The sequence below is a fragment of the Cheilinus undulatus genome, linkage group 8, assembly GCF_018320785.1.
Source record: "Cheilinus undulatus linkage group 8, ASM1832078v1, whole genome shotgun sequence".
NCBI lineage: Eukaryota > Metazoa > Chordata > Actinopteri > Labriformes > Labridae > Cheilinus > Cheilinus undulatus.
The window spans coordinates 17,358,196-17,378,811 of record NC_054872.1 but is presented as its reverse complement, the minus strand read 5'-3'; the positions used below and the strand labels follow the sequence as shown (position 1 = coordinate 17,378,811).

General features: G+C 41.0%; 1 protein-coding gene across 2 annotated transcripts in view; it reads right to left on the bottom strand.

Moving 5' to 3' along the window:
• The window catches only part of LOC121513315 (exostosin-1-like), a 69,340-nt gene that overhangs the window by 7,996 nt on the left and 40,728 nt on the right, over nt 1-20,616 (bottom strand). For both annotated transcript variants that reach the window (XM_041792977.1, XM_041792978.1), the window contains 9 exons: nt 20,371-20,464; nt 16,980-17,087; nt 16,206-16,325; nt 9,229-9,361; nt 6,019-6,137; nt 3,350-3,445; nt 2,190-2,279; nt 1,856-2,016; nt 1,590-1,761 (listed from right to left, as the gene is read on the bottom strand). In XM_041792977.1, coding sequence (XP_041648911.1) covers nt 1,590-1,761; nt 1,856-2,016; nt 2,190-2,279; nt 3,350-3,445; nt 6,019-6,137; nt 9,229-9,361; nt 16,206-16,325; nt 16,980-17,087; nt 20,371-20,464 — 1,093 coding nt within the window. The remainder of the gene's footprint in view (nt 1-1,589; nt 1,762-1,855; nt 2,017-2,189; nt 2,280-3,349; nt 3,446-6,018; nt 6,138-9,228; nt 9,362-16,205; nt 16,326-16,979; nt 17,088-20,370; nt 20,465-20,616) is intronic.

The window sequence follows — 20,616 nt, the reverse complement described above, 5'->3', positions numbered from 1 at the left end:
CATTGTGAACTTGGGTACTACACGTGACATTGGTATCAATTTTGTTGTTGACACTTGTACCTGATACTAACTTGCCCACCCCTTTTTCATTAGTATCTCATTGCATTAATATTGCTGTACAATTTGTATGTCTTAACTTGTTCTGGTTTCTACTCGGCTGTCATAAACCAGTCATTATGTTCTTTCTTCAGGTATTTTGCCATCTTGCACCAGGGGAATGTGCAATATATTTTTCAAACTGTTTACCGCAGTGAAGCCTGTGCAATATTACAGGGGAGGTGCAACAAAATATTCTACCTGTAACTCTCTCTTATTCTGGGTCAATGTGGACCACTGTCTGTCTGTGTACTGCCTGTTTGTTTTTGGGATAAATGTATTGATTGTGAGCAGCACTGCACTTATGTCCATGACAAATTTCCCCCTGCGGACAATAAACTTTGTCTTATCTTACTTTGCTAAATGCTTGCACTGCAAACCAGGAAGTCCCCTTTCACAGCTTTTCTCCCTCATTATGTGAACTTCATCCATGAAACAAAATAAGTTTACAGTTTAGTAAATACACCTTGTGTCTTGTTTTTTTTTTTTTTTTACAGCACTCAATTCAAAACAAGTTAGCTTAGCAAAGATTATCAGAACTGAGCAGCTAGTTGTCGTCTTTCAGTGTTTTAATTGAGAGCCCCCTAGTGGTGGAATTTACATTCATTGCATTAAACTCATAAAATCACAACTGTGATCTTGAAATCTTTGAATTTGTTTTATCTTTAGGGCTGCCTCAACCTTTCTGTTAAATCTTCCTCACACATCTCCATCAGTCTAATTTTCAAACTACTACACTACTGAGATGTTTTTTAGTAATTGCTATTGGCATTAATTAAACTGTAGATCTGGAAAGAAAATTTTCCACCATGAAAGAAGAACGGTACTCCATCTTAATTAATAAATAGAGCTTATATTTTGCTACTGTAGACATTTTACATCTACAGTATATTTTGTTTTTTGTCACTTTCTCTTATAACTCCTCATTGGTGTTGTCATTAGCTTTATTCCCACAAATAATATGGGGTTATATATTTGTTCTGAGAATCTCTTTAGCATTGTACATTCAAGCTGGTGTTGATTACAGCCTTCAGATCACATGATTCTTTTAAATGAACCTCACCTGTGTCTGTGTCTTGTTCACGCCCTGATGAAGAGCCTGTGTGGTCAAAACCGGTTGGCTTTCTTTGTGATTTTATTGCTTTATTAGATGTGCCCAGAACCATTAAAGGCTTTTTAACCTAATCCTTGACTCAAGCGAGCGTGCCTGAAGATTGCCCTGGTGGCTTCTCCCTTTTGTCGACAATTTATGCGTCATTCAAGCACCTGGCTTTACCTGGAGTATACCGTACAACGAGAGCACACAGTACATCTCTCCTTTTTGCGGTATTCCATCTTACTTTAGTATGCTCGGATAATCACACAGATGAAAACTAAAAGCTTAAAGTAGCATAACCACTGATAACCTCCTGAGAGAAAGGAAAAACCTAGTGATCAACAAAAAGGCCAAGCACAGTTCCTGGTCCACCCTCATGCATAACTGATTTGCTTACCTGTCCCATCATGGTCTCCTTATACTGTTTCTTCTGGGTGACTTTGATTGGTGGTAGCTTGGAGACCGAAGAAACCAGAAAGTTCATCAGAATGTCCTCGCAGTTGGACATCTGGTCCACCATGGTCTTCAGACTGGCTGGAAGGTAGGTGGTGTACAAGTAGTGGTAATATCTAGTAGAGAAATAAAATGTCTGTGTTTAACAAAAATGTTACAATAGCATGATAAATAGGTATAGCACAGTAGTAATTGGTTGTGTCTCAATACTTGTGATAGATGGCAGCCCCAGTCAGCACCATGGAGTAGTCGTTGGTCCATTTGGAGGTGTAACCCCACCGCTCCTTGTTGCTGTCCCAAAAGTGGCTGCGGGCTGGATAGCCGACGATGCGGTCTGGGAAACTCTGCCACACTGTGAAGGCAAAGTCAACCTGGAGCGCGATCAGAGGGAAACAAAGAGGCAGAAGACATGAGGCCAAGACTCCAGGAACACATCATTCCAGAGAAATGAAATGAAAGATTAATTAATAAATAATACATAATGAACACTTTTTAACAAGAACATCAGCAGCATGAAGTCTTAATTAAAACCGAGCGTTCTTACCTCTGTGGTGGAGAGCACAGTGTCCTCATCCAGACTGAGAACAGCATCAGTAGGGATGGTGTCATAGGGAAGAAAACGACTGCTTATCACCTGGTGGGATAAAAAATTAGAGCGAACAGTTGCTGAAGGAGGGTTTATAGTTTCACCATGAAGCTAAAAATAATCTGCTTGTAAACAAGGCCAGTATGTGCACAGGTGAGGTACACCTGCCTGACAAGCAGTGTCCCTTCATGTCTGTGCTACAAAGTTGTTTAATTTTGCCGTGTTTACAGCAGAGTCTGACAAATACACAAGCCAACACAATGCAGACGACAGCAGGGATACAGTTTTCCACTGATGAAATAAAACTGCAGATAGAAATCTACAAGCAGAAGAGTGGTTTCCCCTCTCTGATAAACCCTGTAGCCTTGGCTTTAAGGCAAGGAAACACAAATGTAGTAAATAAAATGTCAGTTATTTTACTGAATATACTGTGAGGCTTTCTGTCCATGACAGCAACAACAACTCGCCCTGTCACACACCTCTTACATTAAATTACATGGGAGTTGTTTCAGAAATGTAAATCATGTTGCTTTGAAGATTCATGAGCAGACTGGCACACTTCTGAGACATGCTGCAGGTTCACAGTGACCCATCTATGAAGCAGCTTTGGCAACTGATCTTAAAAGTCCTCTTTGTCATTACAACATTAGTCAATGCTCCTTTGGTATTTAACAGGATATATACAGAGGGAATTAGCTGAGAGCCACATTTTGAAAAGTCTATCCCAATATTGTAATGTCATAACATGTTGAGGCTAAAAGGATGCACACAAAATGAAAAAAAAATACTTTTTTTTACAATATACACTATAATTTAAAGTGCTAAATTGTCCTAGATAATTTCTACAGTAAAAGCATTCAATATCTGAGCTTTTGCACAATCCCATTGTTCAAAGATTACAAAACTCAACATCTGTGAATGATGATTTAAAGAAAATATAAGTAGAAAAAGCTCTATAACAGCCATTTACAGTGTACACTTTAATCTCTATAAAACTTGGTAAAAAACTTTCAAGTGCCTAAGTTTAAACTTTGTAATCCTGACTTGAATTGAACTTCAGGCTCGAAACGTTGAATGCAAATTGGGTGCAGTGACATTGCTTAATTAGAGAAGTGTACCTTGCTCTCTCCCTCTATAACGATGACAGGGACTGAGGTGGCGGGCCAGCGGTGTTTGGCAGGAAGAGGCTTGTCACAGTTCCACAGAACGATCACCTGCACAGAGGAGAATACAGGTACAGCTTAGTCATCATTATTTCTAAAGTATCCTCATATTCCTCTGCAAAGTTACTGTAAGTTTGCAACCCTAGAGAGAAATATTCATGAGTCTGTTAATGTTTAATTTTCCTCATCTGACTTTCATATTTAAGATTAAAAATGCACAATAAAGCATCATTTCAGTTTAAAGCCAAAGTTTCATTTGCTTCCTGATCATGTGAAAGACAAAAACATCTCAGCTCTTGTGTAGATCTATTTTCAGAACAATCAGAAGCCCTTCATAAAAGATACAGTTCATTATGATGCAGCAAAAAAACACAGTACCACTGTGAATGTTCAAACAAAATGCACCGACTCTTGTTAGCCACACGGTTTTAAATAAAAACATAATTTTGCAAAATGCCAGGGCACTGGTAGTCCAGAGGTTATGTCCATGCCCCCCATGCACAGCAGCTGTTGGCCTCAAAACTGATGGGGTAGGATAAATACTGTGGCTCCTTTCCTGCATGTCATTCCCCACTCTCTAGCCATCTTGGTGCTCTACGCAAGATTATAATTTGGTGCCCCCCACCCCCAGGACTTTATTATTACCTCAGAGAGAAGTTCATAAATATTACTTTAATATTAGCATAGTTTTTGTTTGACTTTTTGCCCGTAGAAAGAAACATTTCTTCATACAATGTACAGTGAAATGATAAACAGGAATTCAGTAGAGATGTTACACTACTCCGTGCAAAGACAGGAGGACATTAATGGGCCTATTAAGACCTCAATCTGAGGGCTCTCCAACAGGATTTTTTGATTTCAAGAAAACAGACACTTTTGATAATCTAACCCATTTTGATGTTATTTCATCCTCTGTAGGCCCCTTATTTACATCTAAATACATGACATCTGAGCATTTGAAGTCTTTTTAATGACAAATTGTGACCTAAATTTCCAAACATTAAAATCAAAATTAAAAATTTTGCAGATTGTATCTCAGATAAAACCAAAATTTATGAGAACTGACTTGTGTTACACCCCTTTTCCCATGGTAATGTGTACATTCTTGCAATTTTTTACAAGAATGTAGGAAAATTTACTTTACTTTGATGGGCAAAGCAGCCTTTTCATTTCAAGTAAATAAATGAGTTGAAAACCTTGATATAACATTAAAATTGACCCATTATCACAATGAAAGCGTAAAATAAAATAGATGGATGCATGTCCAATGAATGCTTTAGTGCTTCATAGACATTTAGCCAGCATTTTTTCCAGACACACTTTTGTGACCTGCTGAAAACTGCTGTGTGATCCACTTCTTGGTCTGACCCACTAGTTAACCGCTACTCTAGACCAGAAATATTAAAGAAAAAAACAATGGAGTTAAATAAAAAAAGACATACGTTTTTAATGAAAATGTGAATGGGATGACAACCTCGACCCCCACCCCACCCCCACTATCAGCACCATTAAAAATGTCCACACTAACATCTAAAGGAGCAACTTTTGCTAAGAAGTGGTTTGAATGGACCGACTTTAATGCAGAAGACAGGAACGCTATCTTTGTGTGACTTTCACTGTTAATGCTCATTTAGGTGACAACTTTGTCTTTTTAAATATCAAAACTGACAAAATATTGAGTATAAAAAAAGAATACTACCAGGGGCATGTAAAAAAATCCCTGTTCAGGAAAAGGATGAAAATAAATACCTGGTTTAGATTACAGGATACATCTCTTATTAAATATTGTCTTGATTAAAAGATAGCCATCAAAAACTGGGAAAAATGTCCTTGGGCCTCTGTTGTCATGCCAAACACTCAAAGTCTTCAGGTCAAGTCATGAAATTACATGGGACTGCCTGATATATATAGAAGTATTTTTTTTTTTACATTATATTTTAGGTGAAAGACTGACTTATTTTATTTCTCTATACAAAATGCAAACTGTTCAGTCAAGTGGCTATTTTTAGCACGAGAGGCATACAATTACAATTTCAAGCACTTTATCTGAAATCAAAGCACTTTTTAGACTTTGAAAACACCACATTAAAATTCAAACTACACACTGAGAGACTACCTTTGTGATAAAAAGCTTTTATGTGTTCCAGCTAAGCTGCTGTAAATCATTGTTTAATTACGTAAATCAGTATATTTGCATCAGTGTGCATTTGTATTAATACGGTGTCAGTAAAAACAGAGAATATGTATTTGACTGTTTGACATAGGAAGGTTTTAAATTTTGAGAACAGCCTCCTCTCATTCTCAGCATGACAGAAAATATATTTCTAAAGCAGTTTTAAGTCAGCACTGGACTTCAGTGATGTATAAAACCTAAAAATAATCCTGGCAGAAAGAGTAGCTCTTTTCCTGTCAAAGCTGTTTCCCACTTTCTGTGCAACAGTTTAAAAATATTAAAAACGTTTAATTCGATTGAAATTTTTTCCAGTTAACAACAGCGTCTGCAGCTCCTGATCTTACCACTCAATAGGGGAGCTGCATCTCTTCACATGAGCAGGTTTAATCAATCTACCTTTTACGACTTCAGCTGATAATGGTTAAGTGTTCAATGTTGAGCTTGAAATTACCTGAGCACAGTACTGGGATTTGGCCACAGCCACAAGCAGCTTCATAACTGGCTGAGACTGGGAGACCAATGGAGTCACCACATGAATGATTGCTGTAAACTTGGGGTACGGTTTAATACCTGAAAACAGAAAGAAAAAAGGGAGAAATACAATTTAATGAAACATGTTTCGAATTTCAGCTGTGTAGTTCCTGTGAGGGAAATTTTCTTTGCAACCAGTTTCAAACATCAGCACAAAGACTCAGTTACAGGAAATACAAAAGTAAAAGATTAATTATAGGACAACTGAAAGTAAAACCTCCCTAAAGCCATCATCAGACATCAGTAGCAGAAAAACAATTCCTAATTCTGGAAGTTTTATTTTGGCAGCTATTTTATTCAATACCATTTTTGGGGATTTTAGCCTTTATTCAGATAGGACAGCTGAAGAGAGACAGGAAATATGGGGGGGAGAGAATGGGAGAAGACACTCACCCAACATGCACTGAGACCAGGAACTGATCCAACAACCAGTATGTCAAGGACTATCGCTTCTGTGTATGGGTGATTGTTCTGCCAACTGAGCTACACCGGCACATTTGGCAGCTATTTTTGATTTAGTCTTAGTCTTTTAATTAGTTTTAAGTCACATTATCATCTTTATAGTATATAATTTGTTGACAAACGGTCCACTTTAACTAAAAAAGGCCTCACATTTCAGTCACTTTAAGTCTAAAATGTATCCTTTTTCAACTAACTTAATCAGCCAAATTATAACATATTAATATAAATATAAATCACTCATTAATGCATTGCAAGTACTTTTCCAAATTTAAAACAAACTAATAAAAAAGAAGTGACAACACAAAATGGAGGCCTTTTATATGTAGTGGAGTACTTTCATAGCAGGGATGAGATTTTTTTTGTTTTATTGATTTAGGGCGCACTCACACTAAGCCATCCGTACCGTGCCTGGGCCAGTTTCAGCCCAAGGTCCAGTACATTTGGCCAGTGTGAGTGCAATTGTTCTGTGCTTCGGCGTGGCATGCTTTGCATCGTTTATTAATCCTTTGGCGTTTTCGCCTCTAGCTCTTGTCAGATGGTTAATTTTGCTCTCATCATGGTAAAAAAAATTCCCTTAATTTAACATTAATCCTGCTCTGGACACATGCTGTCCTATGGCATGAGAGCTTGTTTGGAGCAGCACTGAAAGTCATCAAAAATTACGCAGAGATATGGCACAGTTCATGGTGCATAAACGAATGGCAGGGGGGATTCAGATAGTATACGGACACGCAGAAGAACGACTTTAGGGGCTCCTGCAAGTTACAAAGTCCAGGTTTCATTCAGCAGAAGTGCTTGGAACCTGATCAGGCTCCAGATTATATGCTGTGATCGATAACTCTCCGCAATGAACTGCTTTTTCTCTCTCTTTGTCTCTTCACTGGGCTCTGTATAGTTAACGTAGAATACTGATCCCAGGTCAGCTGAAATAACTCTGGTGTCAGATCAGATATCGTATAAATCTGTTGCTATTTCACAACCTTAAAAAAACATACTTATGTATACTGAGTCATCAACACGTATAAATTCATCAACGGTGGATGCCTCGTGTGATGACGTCAGCGTGCGACGTATCCGTGCCCAGGCCTGGATGCGTAGAGCAGTATGAGTGCAGGCCAAAGGGGGGATAGAAGAGGGGGTCAAATGGGCTTTAGCACAGTTAGAATATGGTACAGTCTAGTGTGAGTGCACCCTTAGATACCACTATTGATTCTCCTTAATAGTCCAAGGCTTTATTGACAATATCAATATTTTTCTATTATTTGGTGGTGAAATGAGACAAAGAACTGTTCAGCAGAACTTATCTGTTTTATACTGCTGAGAAATCAAGCTCATTTCCTCTCAAAAACAGCCATTTTAATTTATTCAGAAAAACCTACATTCTTTTTTCTTGAAGTTACATTTAAACTCATCAAGTGTAGCACAAAAATTGTCCTGCAGCTAAACCAAACATAGTATGAGCCAGAATTCCACTACCAGCAGCACGCAGAGCTGAGATTTCTCAATCAAGTACTGCATTTCAGTTCAATTTGATGTAAATTTTTCCCCCTTGCATACAGATTCAACTTACCTAACAGCTCATGCTCTCTCAGACTCACTGCTTCACACAAGAACACATGAACAGATGGCAAGAGGACCTGGCTGCAGACATCTATGGTGGGGCGTTCGGCTGCAGACCTCCACAATGGGGCAAACTCGATTGTGTGGTGGGTAGTGGCGTACATTACCCAAGCCAGAACCAGAATGACATACTGATTAACGTATATTTTCTGCTTGTTGTGAGAGGTTACAGTAAGTGGCTGCTATTTTTAACGACAGCAGAATTTTATGATTAAAATTGGAAAATTACTGAGGGGGATGAACTTAAACTTAATTTAAATTCAACAAACTAAGGAAACCTCAAAGAGGGTTAGGGTTAGGCACCCTAACGGTCATTAATTTGCTTCTAACTCCCAACTGTCAAAGCTTCTGGAGGAAGTGCAATCGCTGTTGTGATTTTCTGGCAAACTACATCTGTGTTTTCATTAGATGAAAGCTTGTTAATGACAATACTAAGGTACCTAAAACTTCCTAAGTGTAGTCAACATGAGAATGATATTCTATCCCTGCCTACACTATTTACTGTGCTATCACTTAAAAATAAAACTGCTATAGATCTGAAGGTAGTTTTTAAGTTAAAAGTCTCTGCATTGTTTTGGTGCATTACAGTCTTTCCTCTTTAGATCACATTTTATAAACTTAATCAAAGGTAAAATGATGTTAACATCTTTAAGCATCTAAACTTTGTGCTTGTAAACTTCAGGCTGTGTTGACTCAGTCTTCAGTTTAACAGAAGAGGTCTAATAAGGCTTGTAAAGGAGAAAGGTGCCAATTAACGGAATCCCAATGTCAGCAACAAGCCCCGCGTCAGGCCAATTAATCAAGCAAAAGTAAAGCACAGCAGCATGGCAGGTCTAATGGGTGAGCTTCTCTCTGACAAACCATGAATTAATAAAGACAGCCTGCATAAGTTGTGTCGATGTCACTGAATCACATATACGCTTGTGTGTATCCGGCAGCTGCCACACACCAGATGTTCCTGAGCTGTGTGATGAAAATCAAACCTCAGGGTGTACCCTTAATGCTGTTGGTAGCAAACAGCAGCGTTGTGCATGAATAATGAACTGACCCAGCTTAGCGTAGTAGAAGGGGAATTCCCCCAGGTGTGTCGAGTACTGAGGCAGGGTGAAAAGGCCTCCAGGCAGGCTGTTCCACATCAGGCTGCTCCTCGAGGTGTGCCGCAGCACCCGGTCCTGGATGATCTGCATAAACAGAAGAGCAGAGGAAAAACATATTCATGTCTTCTATAAAAGCGACACAACTCGACATTAAATCTTGTGAATGTCTCCAAGAAATGTCAGCAGGATGTCAGTATATAATTAGCTTCGAGCCAAGATCTTCCATGTTCATTCACCTTTGATTAGCAGTAATTATGCTAGTCAAGTATGAGTATGAGCATGTCAGATCAAATTCCATACCTCGGCGATAAATTTAAATCTAATCAATTTAATATATTTTTCAGTTTTTTTTGTTTAATACTTACCACTGGTTTAAGAATAATTCAATTCAAACTAACCAGTGCTCCGCAAGGTTTAATTGCCAAAATAGCATATCAATAATAATAATAATAATAATAATATCTTGAATTTATATAGTGCCTTTCAAGAAACCCAAGGACGCTTTACAGGAACACATATACATGGACAAACTATGTGGGGGGTAGGATGAGTGTAAGGGGTGGTTTAGTGAAGACTGTAGGCTGTGGTGAACAGGTGGTGCTTGAGACATTTTTTGAAAATGTCCAGAGATGGAGCGCTATGGATGTCTGCAGGAAGAGTGTTCCAGAGGGTGGGAGCTGCAGCACTGAAGGCTCTGTCTCCATAGGTTTGGAGTTTGGTTTTGGGCATGGAAAGTAGGCCGGTGTCTGAAGATCGAAGGTTGCGGGATGGTGTGTATGGATGGAGGGGATCAGAAAGGTACTGGGGAGCCAGAGCATGGAGAGATTTGTATGTGAGGAGGAGGACTTTGTAGTTGATACGGGACTTGATAGGGAGCCAGTGGAGGTGGATGAGGGTCAGAGTGATGTGTTGCCAGGGTCTAGTGCGGGTGAGAACTCTAGCTGCAGAGTTTTGGATGTACTGAAGCCTGTCCAGAGTTTTGCTAGGAACTCTAGACAGGACTCCATTACAGTAGTCCAGGCGGGAGGTTATGATAGCATGAATGAGTGTTTCAGCCACAGAATCAGGGAGTGATGGTCAGAGTCTGGAGATGTTCTTGAGATGATAGAAGGCAGATTTGGTGACAGACTTTATGTGGGACTGGAAGGAGAGGGTGCAGTCCAGGATGACACCCAGGTTTCGGACCTTGGAGGATGGACAGATGGAGGTCCCGTCCACATCGAGCATGAGATCTCCAACCTTCTGTAGCAGCGCTTTGGGGGCCACCACCATGAGCTCTGTTTTATTGCTGTTGAGTTTGAGTTGGTTAGATGTCATCCAGGCTTTGATGTCGTGGAGGCAGTTTACCAGGGAGTGGGGAGGAAGCTGAGTGGATGGTTTGGTGCTGAGATAGAGTTGGGTGTCATCTGCATAAGAGTGAAAGCTGAGACCGTGTTTGTGAATAATCTGTCCAAGGGGAAGCATGTAGATGGTGAAAAGGAGAGGTCCAAGAACAGAGCCTTGAGTCACGCCCTGGTTAACTGGGGCAGGGGATGAGTGAGAGGTGCCGATGGTAACAAACTGTTTTCTTTGTGAGAGATATGAGTGAAACCAGGAGAGAGCTGTACCAGTGATGCCAAGATGGTGAGACAGGCGGTTAAGGAGGATGGTGTGGGATATTGTGTCGAAGGCAGGGGTTAGGTCAAGGAGAATGAGGAGGCTGATGTGTCCAGAATCTGCAGCTGTGAGGAGGTCATTGGTTATTTTGATAAGGGCGGTCTCAGTGCTGTGGTGAGTGCGAAATCCTGATTGAAGAGGTTCATGGAGCTCATGGTTGGACATGTGTTGCTGGAGTTGGGCAGCAACTGCTTTTTCGAGAATTTTGCTGATGAAGGGAAGGTTGGAGATCGGTCGATAGTTGGAGAGGTCCTCCGGGTCTGACCCAGGCTTCTTGATGATGGGGGTTACTGAAGCAGTTTTGAAGGATGAAGTGACAATTCCAGATGATAATGAGGTGTTGATGATGTCTACCATAATGGGGCACAGAACAGACAGAGATGCTTTCACCAGTGGTGTGGGCATGGGGTCGAGGGAGCAGGTGGATGCCTTGGCCTTCTTGACCCATTCAGCCACTTGGAGAGTGTCCACGGGTGTGAAGCAGGAAAGACGGCAGTGAGGTGGAGGAGCTGTGTCCTGATGTGAAGTGAAATCCTGAGGTGGAGGTCCAGATGAAAGTTGCTGCTGGATGGAGGCAACTTTATCCTGGAAAAACTGCAGGTGCCGAGTGCAGCGGTCGAAGTTGGCTGGGGGATGAAGGTTGTCAATGGGGCGGAGAAGGCGATTTATTGTGGAGAAGAGCATCCGGGGATGGTTTTGCTGGTCACTGATGAGGGATGAGTAGTAGCCGGACTTTGCTCTGGAGAGAGCTTCTTTGTAGGAGCGCACATGCTCTTTATAGGCCTCCAGATGGAAGGTGAGGCCAGATTTTTTAGAAAGTCTCTCCAGCTGTCAGCCAGAAGCCTTCATGGAGCGGAGTTCAGCAGTGTACCAGGGGGCTGGGTGGGTAAAGGAGACTGAGCGAGTCTTCAGAGGGGTGAGAGAATCCAGGCTGAGGGATAGTGCTGTATCGTAGTGATTTGCCAGGGCATCAACTGTGGTTATAGGGTGTGTAGCGGTCAGGTTGGTAGCTAACATGTTCTTGAGGGCTGGGATGCTTATTGACTTGAGGTTACGAAAGGTGATGTTGCGTTTTGTAAGCTGTCTGGGGAGGGGGGTGGGGATAGAGAAGAAAACAGCATGGTGATCTGAGATGGCTAGGTCCAGGCATTGTGGAATGAATGGGGTGAGACCAGTGGAGCACACAAGATCCAGTGTGTGACCTTTGGAGTGGGTGGGTCCTTGGACATGCTGTGTGATGCTGAAGCAGTCCAGTAGTGATAGAAATTCAGAGGTGAGTGTGCAGCTGGTGGATTCAACGTGGATACTGAAGTATCCAAGGAGAAGTATGGAAGAAGACCTGGAGCAGACAGAGGTGAGGAGCTCAGACAGGTCAGACAGGAGGGTGGTAGTTGCTTTAGGAGGCCGGTAGATGAGGACGATCTGAAGCGGAGCTGATCCAGTGAGAGAGATGATTAGACACTCGAGAGCTGAGGTGCTGGGTGCTGGTAGCTCCTTAACCTGGAAATCTTCTCTATATATCCTGCCAGCCACCCACCGCGACCAGTGGTGCGAGGTTTATGGATATACACATAGCCAGGTGGGGTTGCTTGATTTAGTGTGAAGTAGTCGTTTGGGCTTTGCCAGGTTTCAGTCAGATAAGAAGTCTACTTTCCTGTCTGTGATGATGTCATGGATGAGGTAGGCTTTATTGTTTATGGACCGGGCATTTTGCAGCATAAATGTTGTGGAAATGTTTGAAGATGATAAGCAGAGGGGAGTGGGAGGGACGTTGGTGCATCTGAGAGGTCTAAGGTTACTGAGCTGTACGTGTGGTTTGTTGTGATGACGTCGTCGAGAGTGGGCAGGGCGCCTGTCCGACTGGACTGTGGGGACGGTGTGGCTGGAGTAAACAAACTTTTGTTTCTGTGCTCTGTGGATATAACGAGGACGATGCAGAAGGCCAAGGGATTTAATGTCTGTAAGACAGGTTGGAGTGGAGAAAGAGATGAGGTTGAGAAGCTGCTGGGGCGAGTATTTGAGGAGCACCATGTTAGCTGCGTGAGGAAGCAGTGGGAGCAGGCTGCTGCTAGCTAGCTAGCCGCTAGCCCACAGAGGCTAACAGCCGATCGGCGGCTACAAACTAACAGCTAAACCAGCGTCTAGCCGGGAAATCCTGATGGAAGATTCACAGGTGGTCAAGAGAGAATGCTCAAGATTCGAAGGGGAAAAGCACAGTCAGAGCTCCGGTGGGTCACTAGCTAAGCCAGGAGGCTAGAGGTTAGCCGGAGGACGCTAACAGCTGATCGGCGGCTACGAGCTAACAGCTAATCCGAGAGGAATAACGTCTAGCTGGGAAAACCTGATGGAAGATCCACAGGTGGTCAGGAGAGAATGCTCAAGATTCGAAGGGGAAAAGCACAGTCGGAGCTCCGGTGGGACACTTGCTAAGACAGGGGGCTAGAGGTTAGCCGGAGGACGCTAACAGCTGTGGGGCGGTGAGTACTTCGGCTGAAGACAACACAAGGTTCGATGTAACAAAGTTGGAGCTAACTGATATCAATCAGCGCTCGATTGGATGGTTTAGCAACAGCAGAGGAACAGCAGAACTACAAGAAATAATCGATGTTAAGCGAAAGCAGACAGTTTTTTTGGGATTGTGAAGCGGCGACAAACACGCCAGCGTCCTCACACATCCAGCGCATGCATATCACCGTTTCATTTAAAATAATATTATGACAGGAGGAAGGAAAGATGTTAAAACATTGCAAGTTTAGTGGGTGTCCATTATTACCACTGTAGCATAGAAATCGATGATTGTTTGAACCAATCAAAAGGCTGCAGTGCGTCTAACTCCATCCATTTGGGAGTCATATGCTTGCTACCCCAACAGAAGGGTGCCAAATAAAGGACAGTACAGACCAGTTATTCTGGTACCTTTCCCAGCTTACAACAGAGGACAAGCAAATAATTGTGTGCCATTCCAAACTAAATGGAAACCAAACTGAAAAAGTACTGAAATTCTATCATTTATTAAACAGTGTGATATTCAGGGTAAAGTAAGGTAGCACCAGCAGCTCCATCACACTAATCTGAATTATGTGTTTTTGGCCCAATATTATACAGCATGTAAGCAGGCTTTACAGGCGAACAGAATCAAATACTTCCCTCTTCTACAAGCTCTGAGAAGACTTACACTGAGAGTGGATACCTTCATTAAATATTAAGCCTTCTCTGGAGCTATATGGTAGCTACAGAGCAAAACAAAGCCTTTTTACTTCTTGCAGAATATTCTTTATTATAAACAGATACTTCACCATGTTTACAGTGCAATACCTGGAGTCCCTCACTAATGCAGGCTCACTAATGGATTCAATTTAAAGCCAAAACATGGCCCTCCCTACAGTCTTGTACTATGGTATGTGTTGGAGCAGGGTTAAGATACTGAGAGTGTAAACAGGTCGAAGATCAGCTTCTTGGGGCTGTAACTTCAGCCTGCTGACACAGAAATCCCAGCTCTGCCATCCTGTGATCCGACTTCTGACCTCTTGGGACAAGAACTCTGTAACATTATCTAAGGAGTAACTGCTGTCAGCAATAAGGCTTATGAGCTTCTCACACACAAAACAGTATTTATCCAAGAGAGTAGGATTAAGACAATCAACAAACAGAATAAACATCAACTATACAAAACATTCATGAATTTTCAGTCCATTACTTATATGGCTGGTAATTTTTTGGGATAGAAATGTTCATCTTGCGATGCATTTAAATTTCCCCTGTACTGGCAGCCTAACACATTCAGACTGCTCCTCTATCCTTTTTTTATTCCACCTTGCTCTCATCCTTTCTTGTTTGTAATTCCAGCCTGAAAAGAGTGTGATAGCCTACTGCTCAGCAAGAAGAAAGCAGACAAATGGTATCTGACAAGAACAAACTACTGACATGATTGATAGCTGAGCCACAGAAAGAAATGGGCTCAAAAACATGACAGCAATGTTTAACAGTATATAACATCCCTCTGCTTTGTTATCTAGTCTAGAGATGTTTCATTGCGGGGATTTTGTCTGCAGATACACACTCTGCACTTGTAAGCCTGACAGTACAAAGTCAATAAATGGGATGAACAATAGAGGGTCCTAAAAACAACACAAATTCACAGAGGAAAAAGTTAAATCGTTTGTGTTCAACAATATCCTATAGGGGATGGACAAAATACATATATCAACATCCTGACTTATGTGATACAAATATGGAATTGCTATTGCCAGATGTTGATGTTGTTCTTTAAAAAAGTGCTCTGAACAGATTTACAGAGCAATTTTGGCTCATGATGTCACAACTCCATCCCTCCATGAGATTCAAGAAAGGCTGAGAGAGGATAATGTAAAGTAATACCAGCAAGACAATGCTAACCGTAGTTATTTCATTAATTCTGCACTTTAACATTTAGGGGGTATTTCATATTCAACAGTTAATCTGATATTTTGATATCATATGATGCAACTGTCTTACAATATACTGGCGACCACTGAACAGCTGTGTGGAGATATGATGTGTACAGTATTGTGAGCTATCTAGGATTCCCACACCTTGCACTGTACCATAAAAAGAGGCATTTTTTACACCTTTACACCTGCTAAAAGGGTTGAGTCCTATACACTTAACATGTCAGTTAAAATTCTGATATGTGAGCTGTCAACATGGCAGGTTCAGTCAAGACCATAATCTAGCGCACACGACCTGATCTGATAGGACCTTCCTCCATTCACTAGGTACTGCAAGTGTCTGCATTGCTACTCAGTGAGATAGGAAACATAATAACGCAGACCAAACTGGCATCCCCACTTTTTAACATAGTTTCTCCCTCATTATGCCATAATCCTGCATTTAAAGAAAACTGTATACTATTTAGTTAGTGAACCTTGTGCAGTGTTTGTTTGATTGACTCCTCAATAAGAGCAAGTGACCAGTGGAGGTTGGCAGCATGACCCTCTGCAAATTGGTTGTGGGCTGTGGGTCTGGACTTCACAACTATCAGCCTTACTGTAACATGAGAACTCCTCTACTATACTGGTAGCTAGCAAGAAACTCTGTATGACAAAAACAGATGATATGAGATAGAGCTGCAGCGAAACTGCATAATGTGGGCTTTTGCTGAGCACCACAAAAACTGTCAAGCAGGAGGACAGTTTGCATCTTTTTTCCTCCTTTGGGAGAGCCCCTAAAAGCCTGTGCCTCAGATAGAAGTTCAACCTAGATTTCAGATTTTTATGATCATGAATGTGTGTACCTCCAGTGTGGTCAGCACTATCTTCTCCACAGAGTTGAAGTAAGCTTCCCACAGGAACTGGGTTTGCTGTCTCAGGGACAGGATCTTATCCTGGTGGATGGAGCGTACTGTTGAGGGAATCTAAAAACAGGTGAGCAAAAGTAAGCATGTTAAATTAGTTTAAGAGGGAGCCGTGGTCAACAATGGATTCTGAGAGCTTTAGACAATGAAGTCCTTGAATCCCAATTAGCGCAAAAATACACACAGTCATTCACACCTACACATAAAACAAATAAACAAAAACATCTTCAAACATTAAACAGCTCCTTTCAGAACTAAACAAAATACATACAGAAGAGGAACAAGATGGCCTTCCATTTATGCCAAGAACACAAAACAGTCATCACAAATCTTCAAATTTCTGTCATTCTTTATCTTTCTTCTACTGGATGATATGCCGTACATGCACAAATACACTTAAATGCACACATATATTTAAATAAACTTGAATCATTGTCTGAATGACTGTTTATGAACTTCAAATTATCTTACTGCCCGTGTTTACATTGGACAGTTGAAAGGAAAAAAACTCTAATTGTTTGGTATGGAGGTTGATTAAATATTCAGAGGTACTTTTTAAACAAAATTTTAAAAGACAATATTTTGTCAAGTAAAAATCCTTATTATTTAAAAGAGGATACCAACTCAGTTTCATAACTGTCTTTAGGAACATTTGTGGTAAAAAAAAAAAAATCTTGAGAAAATTCAACTTTAAGATCTTTTTTAAGTGCATACCTGTAATAGCAGCCTTTCATCCCCCATTACAGCTGCTGTATTCCAGTCAATGATCTCTGAGAAAGGAAGCTCCCAGCCGTTACTCAGCATCACTGGCACACAAGCAGCCTGAAGGAGTAACACACAAGCACAGAATAAGGGCATAGTTAGAGAGATGAATGTTTTGATTTTGTAAAGCTAAAAAGCTGTATGAGAAAACAACCTGGAGAGAGAAGAAAACTGGAAAATAATACTACATGGCTTATGCTCTGCAAACCAAGGCCATTATTGTGCATGGTACATTTCCCCAGCAATCCAATCAGGCAATTTCACCAAGAGGAGCAACTCATCTTCAAACCCATTTCCATTAACTACAGACCATTGTTGTACCTTGGTGACTCACTCTAAAGGAGAATAGGAAGGGCAGCTTCATAAAATGATCATTATGCTCCGTGGACATGCATGTCAAAACATACTTGAACATCAAACCTGTGTATACAAGAGATTAATAAAATCCATGTTTGGGTGCCCCCATGTTTTATTCAGCCACTTGTGTATGCAAACACATCTACATATGAGTTATAAATGAACTCCTAATGTGTGTGCTTGCAGCATCCTGCCTGCAGTGACAAGCCCTTAAATCTGTTAAGCACGGTTCAATTCACTGATTGGCCTTGGTCACTACTCGTGCACACTCACAGTCGCGCACGTCCCGGCACAAACAGTATCAGAATGCTGCTGCAGTGCCAGTCTAATCTCCTTGGTGTCATTAGCAAAAGCAGCAATCTGCTGAAACGCTTCCATGCTTTCCCTACCTATCTGCTCTGAGCAATCAACTAGAGACTTCTGGAGCTCAATCCTCTCCCAGCTCATCACATTTCACATTCGTACGCATGCGCACGCACAGGACAAACATTCATTAATAAGACTCCCTGCTGTGCACTGCCTACACTTTCAAAACACACACATATTGCAGAGAATGTCAATGTGACTCCAGCATACTGTTTGTCAGGGCACCTGCACTGCACAATATGATCCTGCAGGTTTACTCCTCAGTCAGCCCCTCCTCATGTGACATCACTTTTGACTTCACCAAGAATACAAACTCGAGCCTGCGTAGCTAATACAGCAAGTCTGCCTGGCCTTTAACTTCCCCACATCCTCCAGTGCCCTCCTGCCCTCCTCAACTCCTGTGTTCCTGTCTCAGGCTGTAAGAGGAAAGACCCACTAATACCTCCAGGCCAGGGTCCAGCCCTTCACTCCTGCTAACCTCTGCTGCATGCTATCTCTCCTGCAGCTGCACTGATTTCTGCTCCTGTGAGGACCTGGTCAGGAGTCCAGTCTCACCCCGACTCAATTCTGGCTTCCTTGTGGTGCAATTATCTCTCCATACCAGTCAATATACAGCCATTGTCCAACTTTTTCTGTTAAGCCCAGTACTGACTCAAGAATCTCTTTCTTCCAAACCTGCTTCCCTGCTGTTTTCCCAAGGATAGCAGAATACATTTCTTGAAACAAACATAAAACAGAGATCAAACCAGCACAGCACCAGCAATTTGTATATTCAGTTACTGGATGGAAAAAACCCCGCAAAATATCAGAAATAATATATTATTTAGTCATCTCCAAAAACTTCTAATGTAAGTGCTGATTATAATTTGAGAGATATCAACATGTTTAGATATTTCACTCTTGATAACAAGCAGAGCCTTCACAGTCTAAATCTGCCCTAAGGGTCATGCAACTTGAAGAAAATGATAATGATGGTTTGAACTGTGATACCTCTCCAATTTGTGAAATATTCACCTGTACAATGGTAACAGCTTTATCAGAATCAACTGAGCTCTGTAAAGCAACACAGAGATTATTTTTCAATCAAACTGAGATGCATGTCCACAATCTAGAGGCTTAAATGTTTTCTTTTAAAACAAAGCAATAACAGGGGGATGCTTGTTTCACTTTTTAACATCAATCATAATGTAACAGATGCAACTGAGTAAATAAGTAATATAGTCTGAAAGTTGTTCACCTCTTTCCTGGCTTGGTTTAATTTGAGAAGGGCAAACATACGAGCCCATGACATCACCAGTCTTGACGGGGAATTACCCAGCCCCCCAACGCTACAATGATATAAAACAACAGAGCTGTTCACTCAGTACACTCTGTTGTTAGCTGATTTCACTGCCTTCACTAAAGGTAATAGCAAGTTACATGCATGACTTTGTTCATTGTGAGGTAAATTTTCTAGATCTATCAGCCATTGTAGCCTGCGGGTCATTAAAGAGGTAGTGAACACTTGAAGATTTTTTCACTGTACACTGAAGTATGTGACTGAACTATGATAAAACACATCAATGCTGGTGTTATTTCTGACATTTGCACCAAGCTGATAAAAATCTGCATTTTATGGCTTTTAATTAGCTCAAGCAGACATCTGCTTTGAAAAATGTTGTCTGAAAAGGCAGGGCTTATGTGACATATAAACCTTCAGTAGGTTTCTACGTCACATACTGTAGGTGTTCTAATCAGCCAATATGGATTTTAAACAGATTCATCTGTGCATCCCTAGTAATTCTGAAGATGCATTATGTTTGAAAGTCTTAAAATGCCTTCACGACACCATTACTTAAAAACATAATTTCTGCAAATATAACACAGGCTTGAGCCGACACTTCTGTTCCTCAGAAAACTTCAACATCGAGCTCTGCAGACTCTTAGCACTAAAGAGAGCAGATCAAGTGTAATGTTAGAAGACAAGCTGACCAGACTAAATGGATAAAGAGACCAAAAAACCCTTTAAGAGAAGATGAAAACAAAATAGAATAGATGACAGGCCTTGAGTCAGACACAGCTGTATCAACAGTCTGCACCATAATACTACCAGTGTTATCGTGCAGTGTGACTCGCAATGAGTTAGAGGGCTACTGGGAGTTACCCACTTTATCACTTTTTCCATTCTTAACCACTCATTAATAGCCTCATTGTTCTGAAAATACTGCATCAAGGCTGAGTCATTTTGAAATGTTTTAAAACAGTTAAGCTTGTGTTTGGTCATTGAGTTCAATCCAAATTTCCAAGCAGTATCTTTCAACCAATGAGTGGCAACAGTAAACACTTTAAACTCATAAATCTAAGTGACTCAACATTTTATTAGAGTTTAATAAAGTCTAAAATAGTTGTGAAATTGAACCAAAGACTCTATTAATGATTCCAGTAAAGCAGTGGGGTTAGCGTCTACCTGCCAATATCTGTTACCTTTACTGTTTCATACCAACAGACTACATAATGGGAGAGACATTTAATGTACAACAAAACCCACTGTGTCATTATTTTTCCACTTATGTAACTGACTCAGATTTATTAACAGCTAAGCCCGGTGTTAATGAGCAACATCTGTTTGACAGTCACTGACCTGCAAAGCCTCTAAGAAGCGAAAGGAGCCCAGCCGTCGTCCTCGAGGTACCAGACAGAAAGTGGAATTGTAGAGCATCTCTCTGTAGTCATACCTGCAGGATGACAGAAAACAGAAAAAGAATGAGGAATAAGTTCATTTATTGTGTAAAATAACAAAACCTTGTCTTTATTAAATAAAATGGTCACATAAATTCTGTCTGCATTTTAGCTACAGCTTTGCCTTAATGAAACATCTCATAAAACC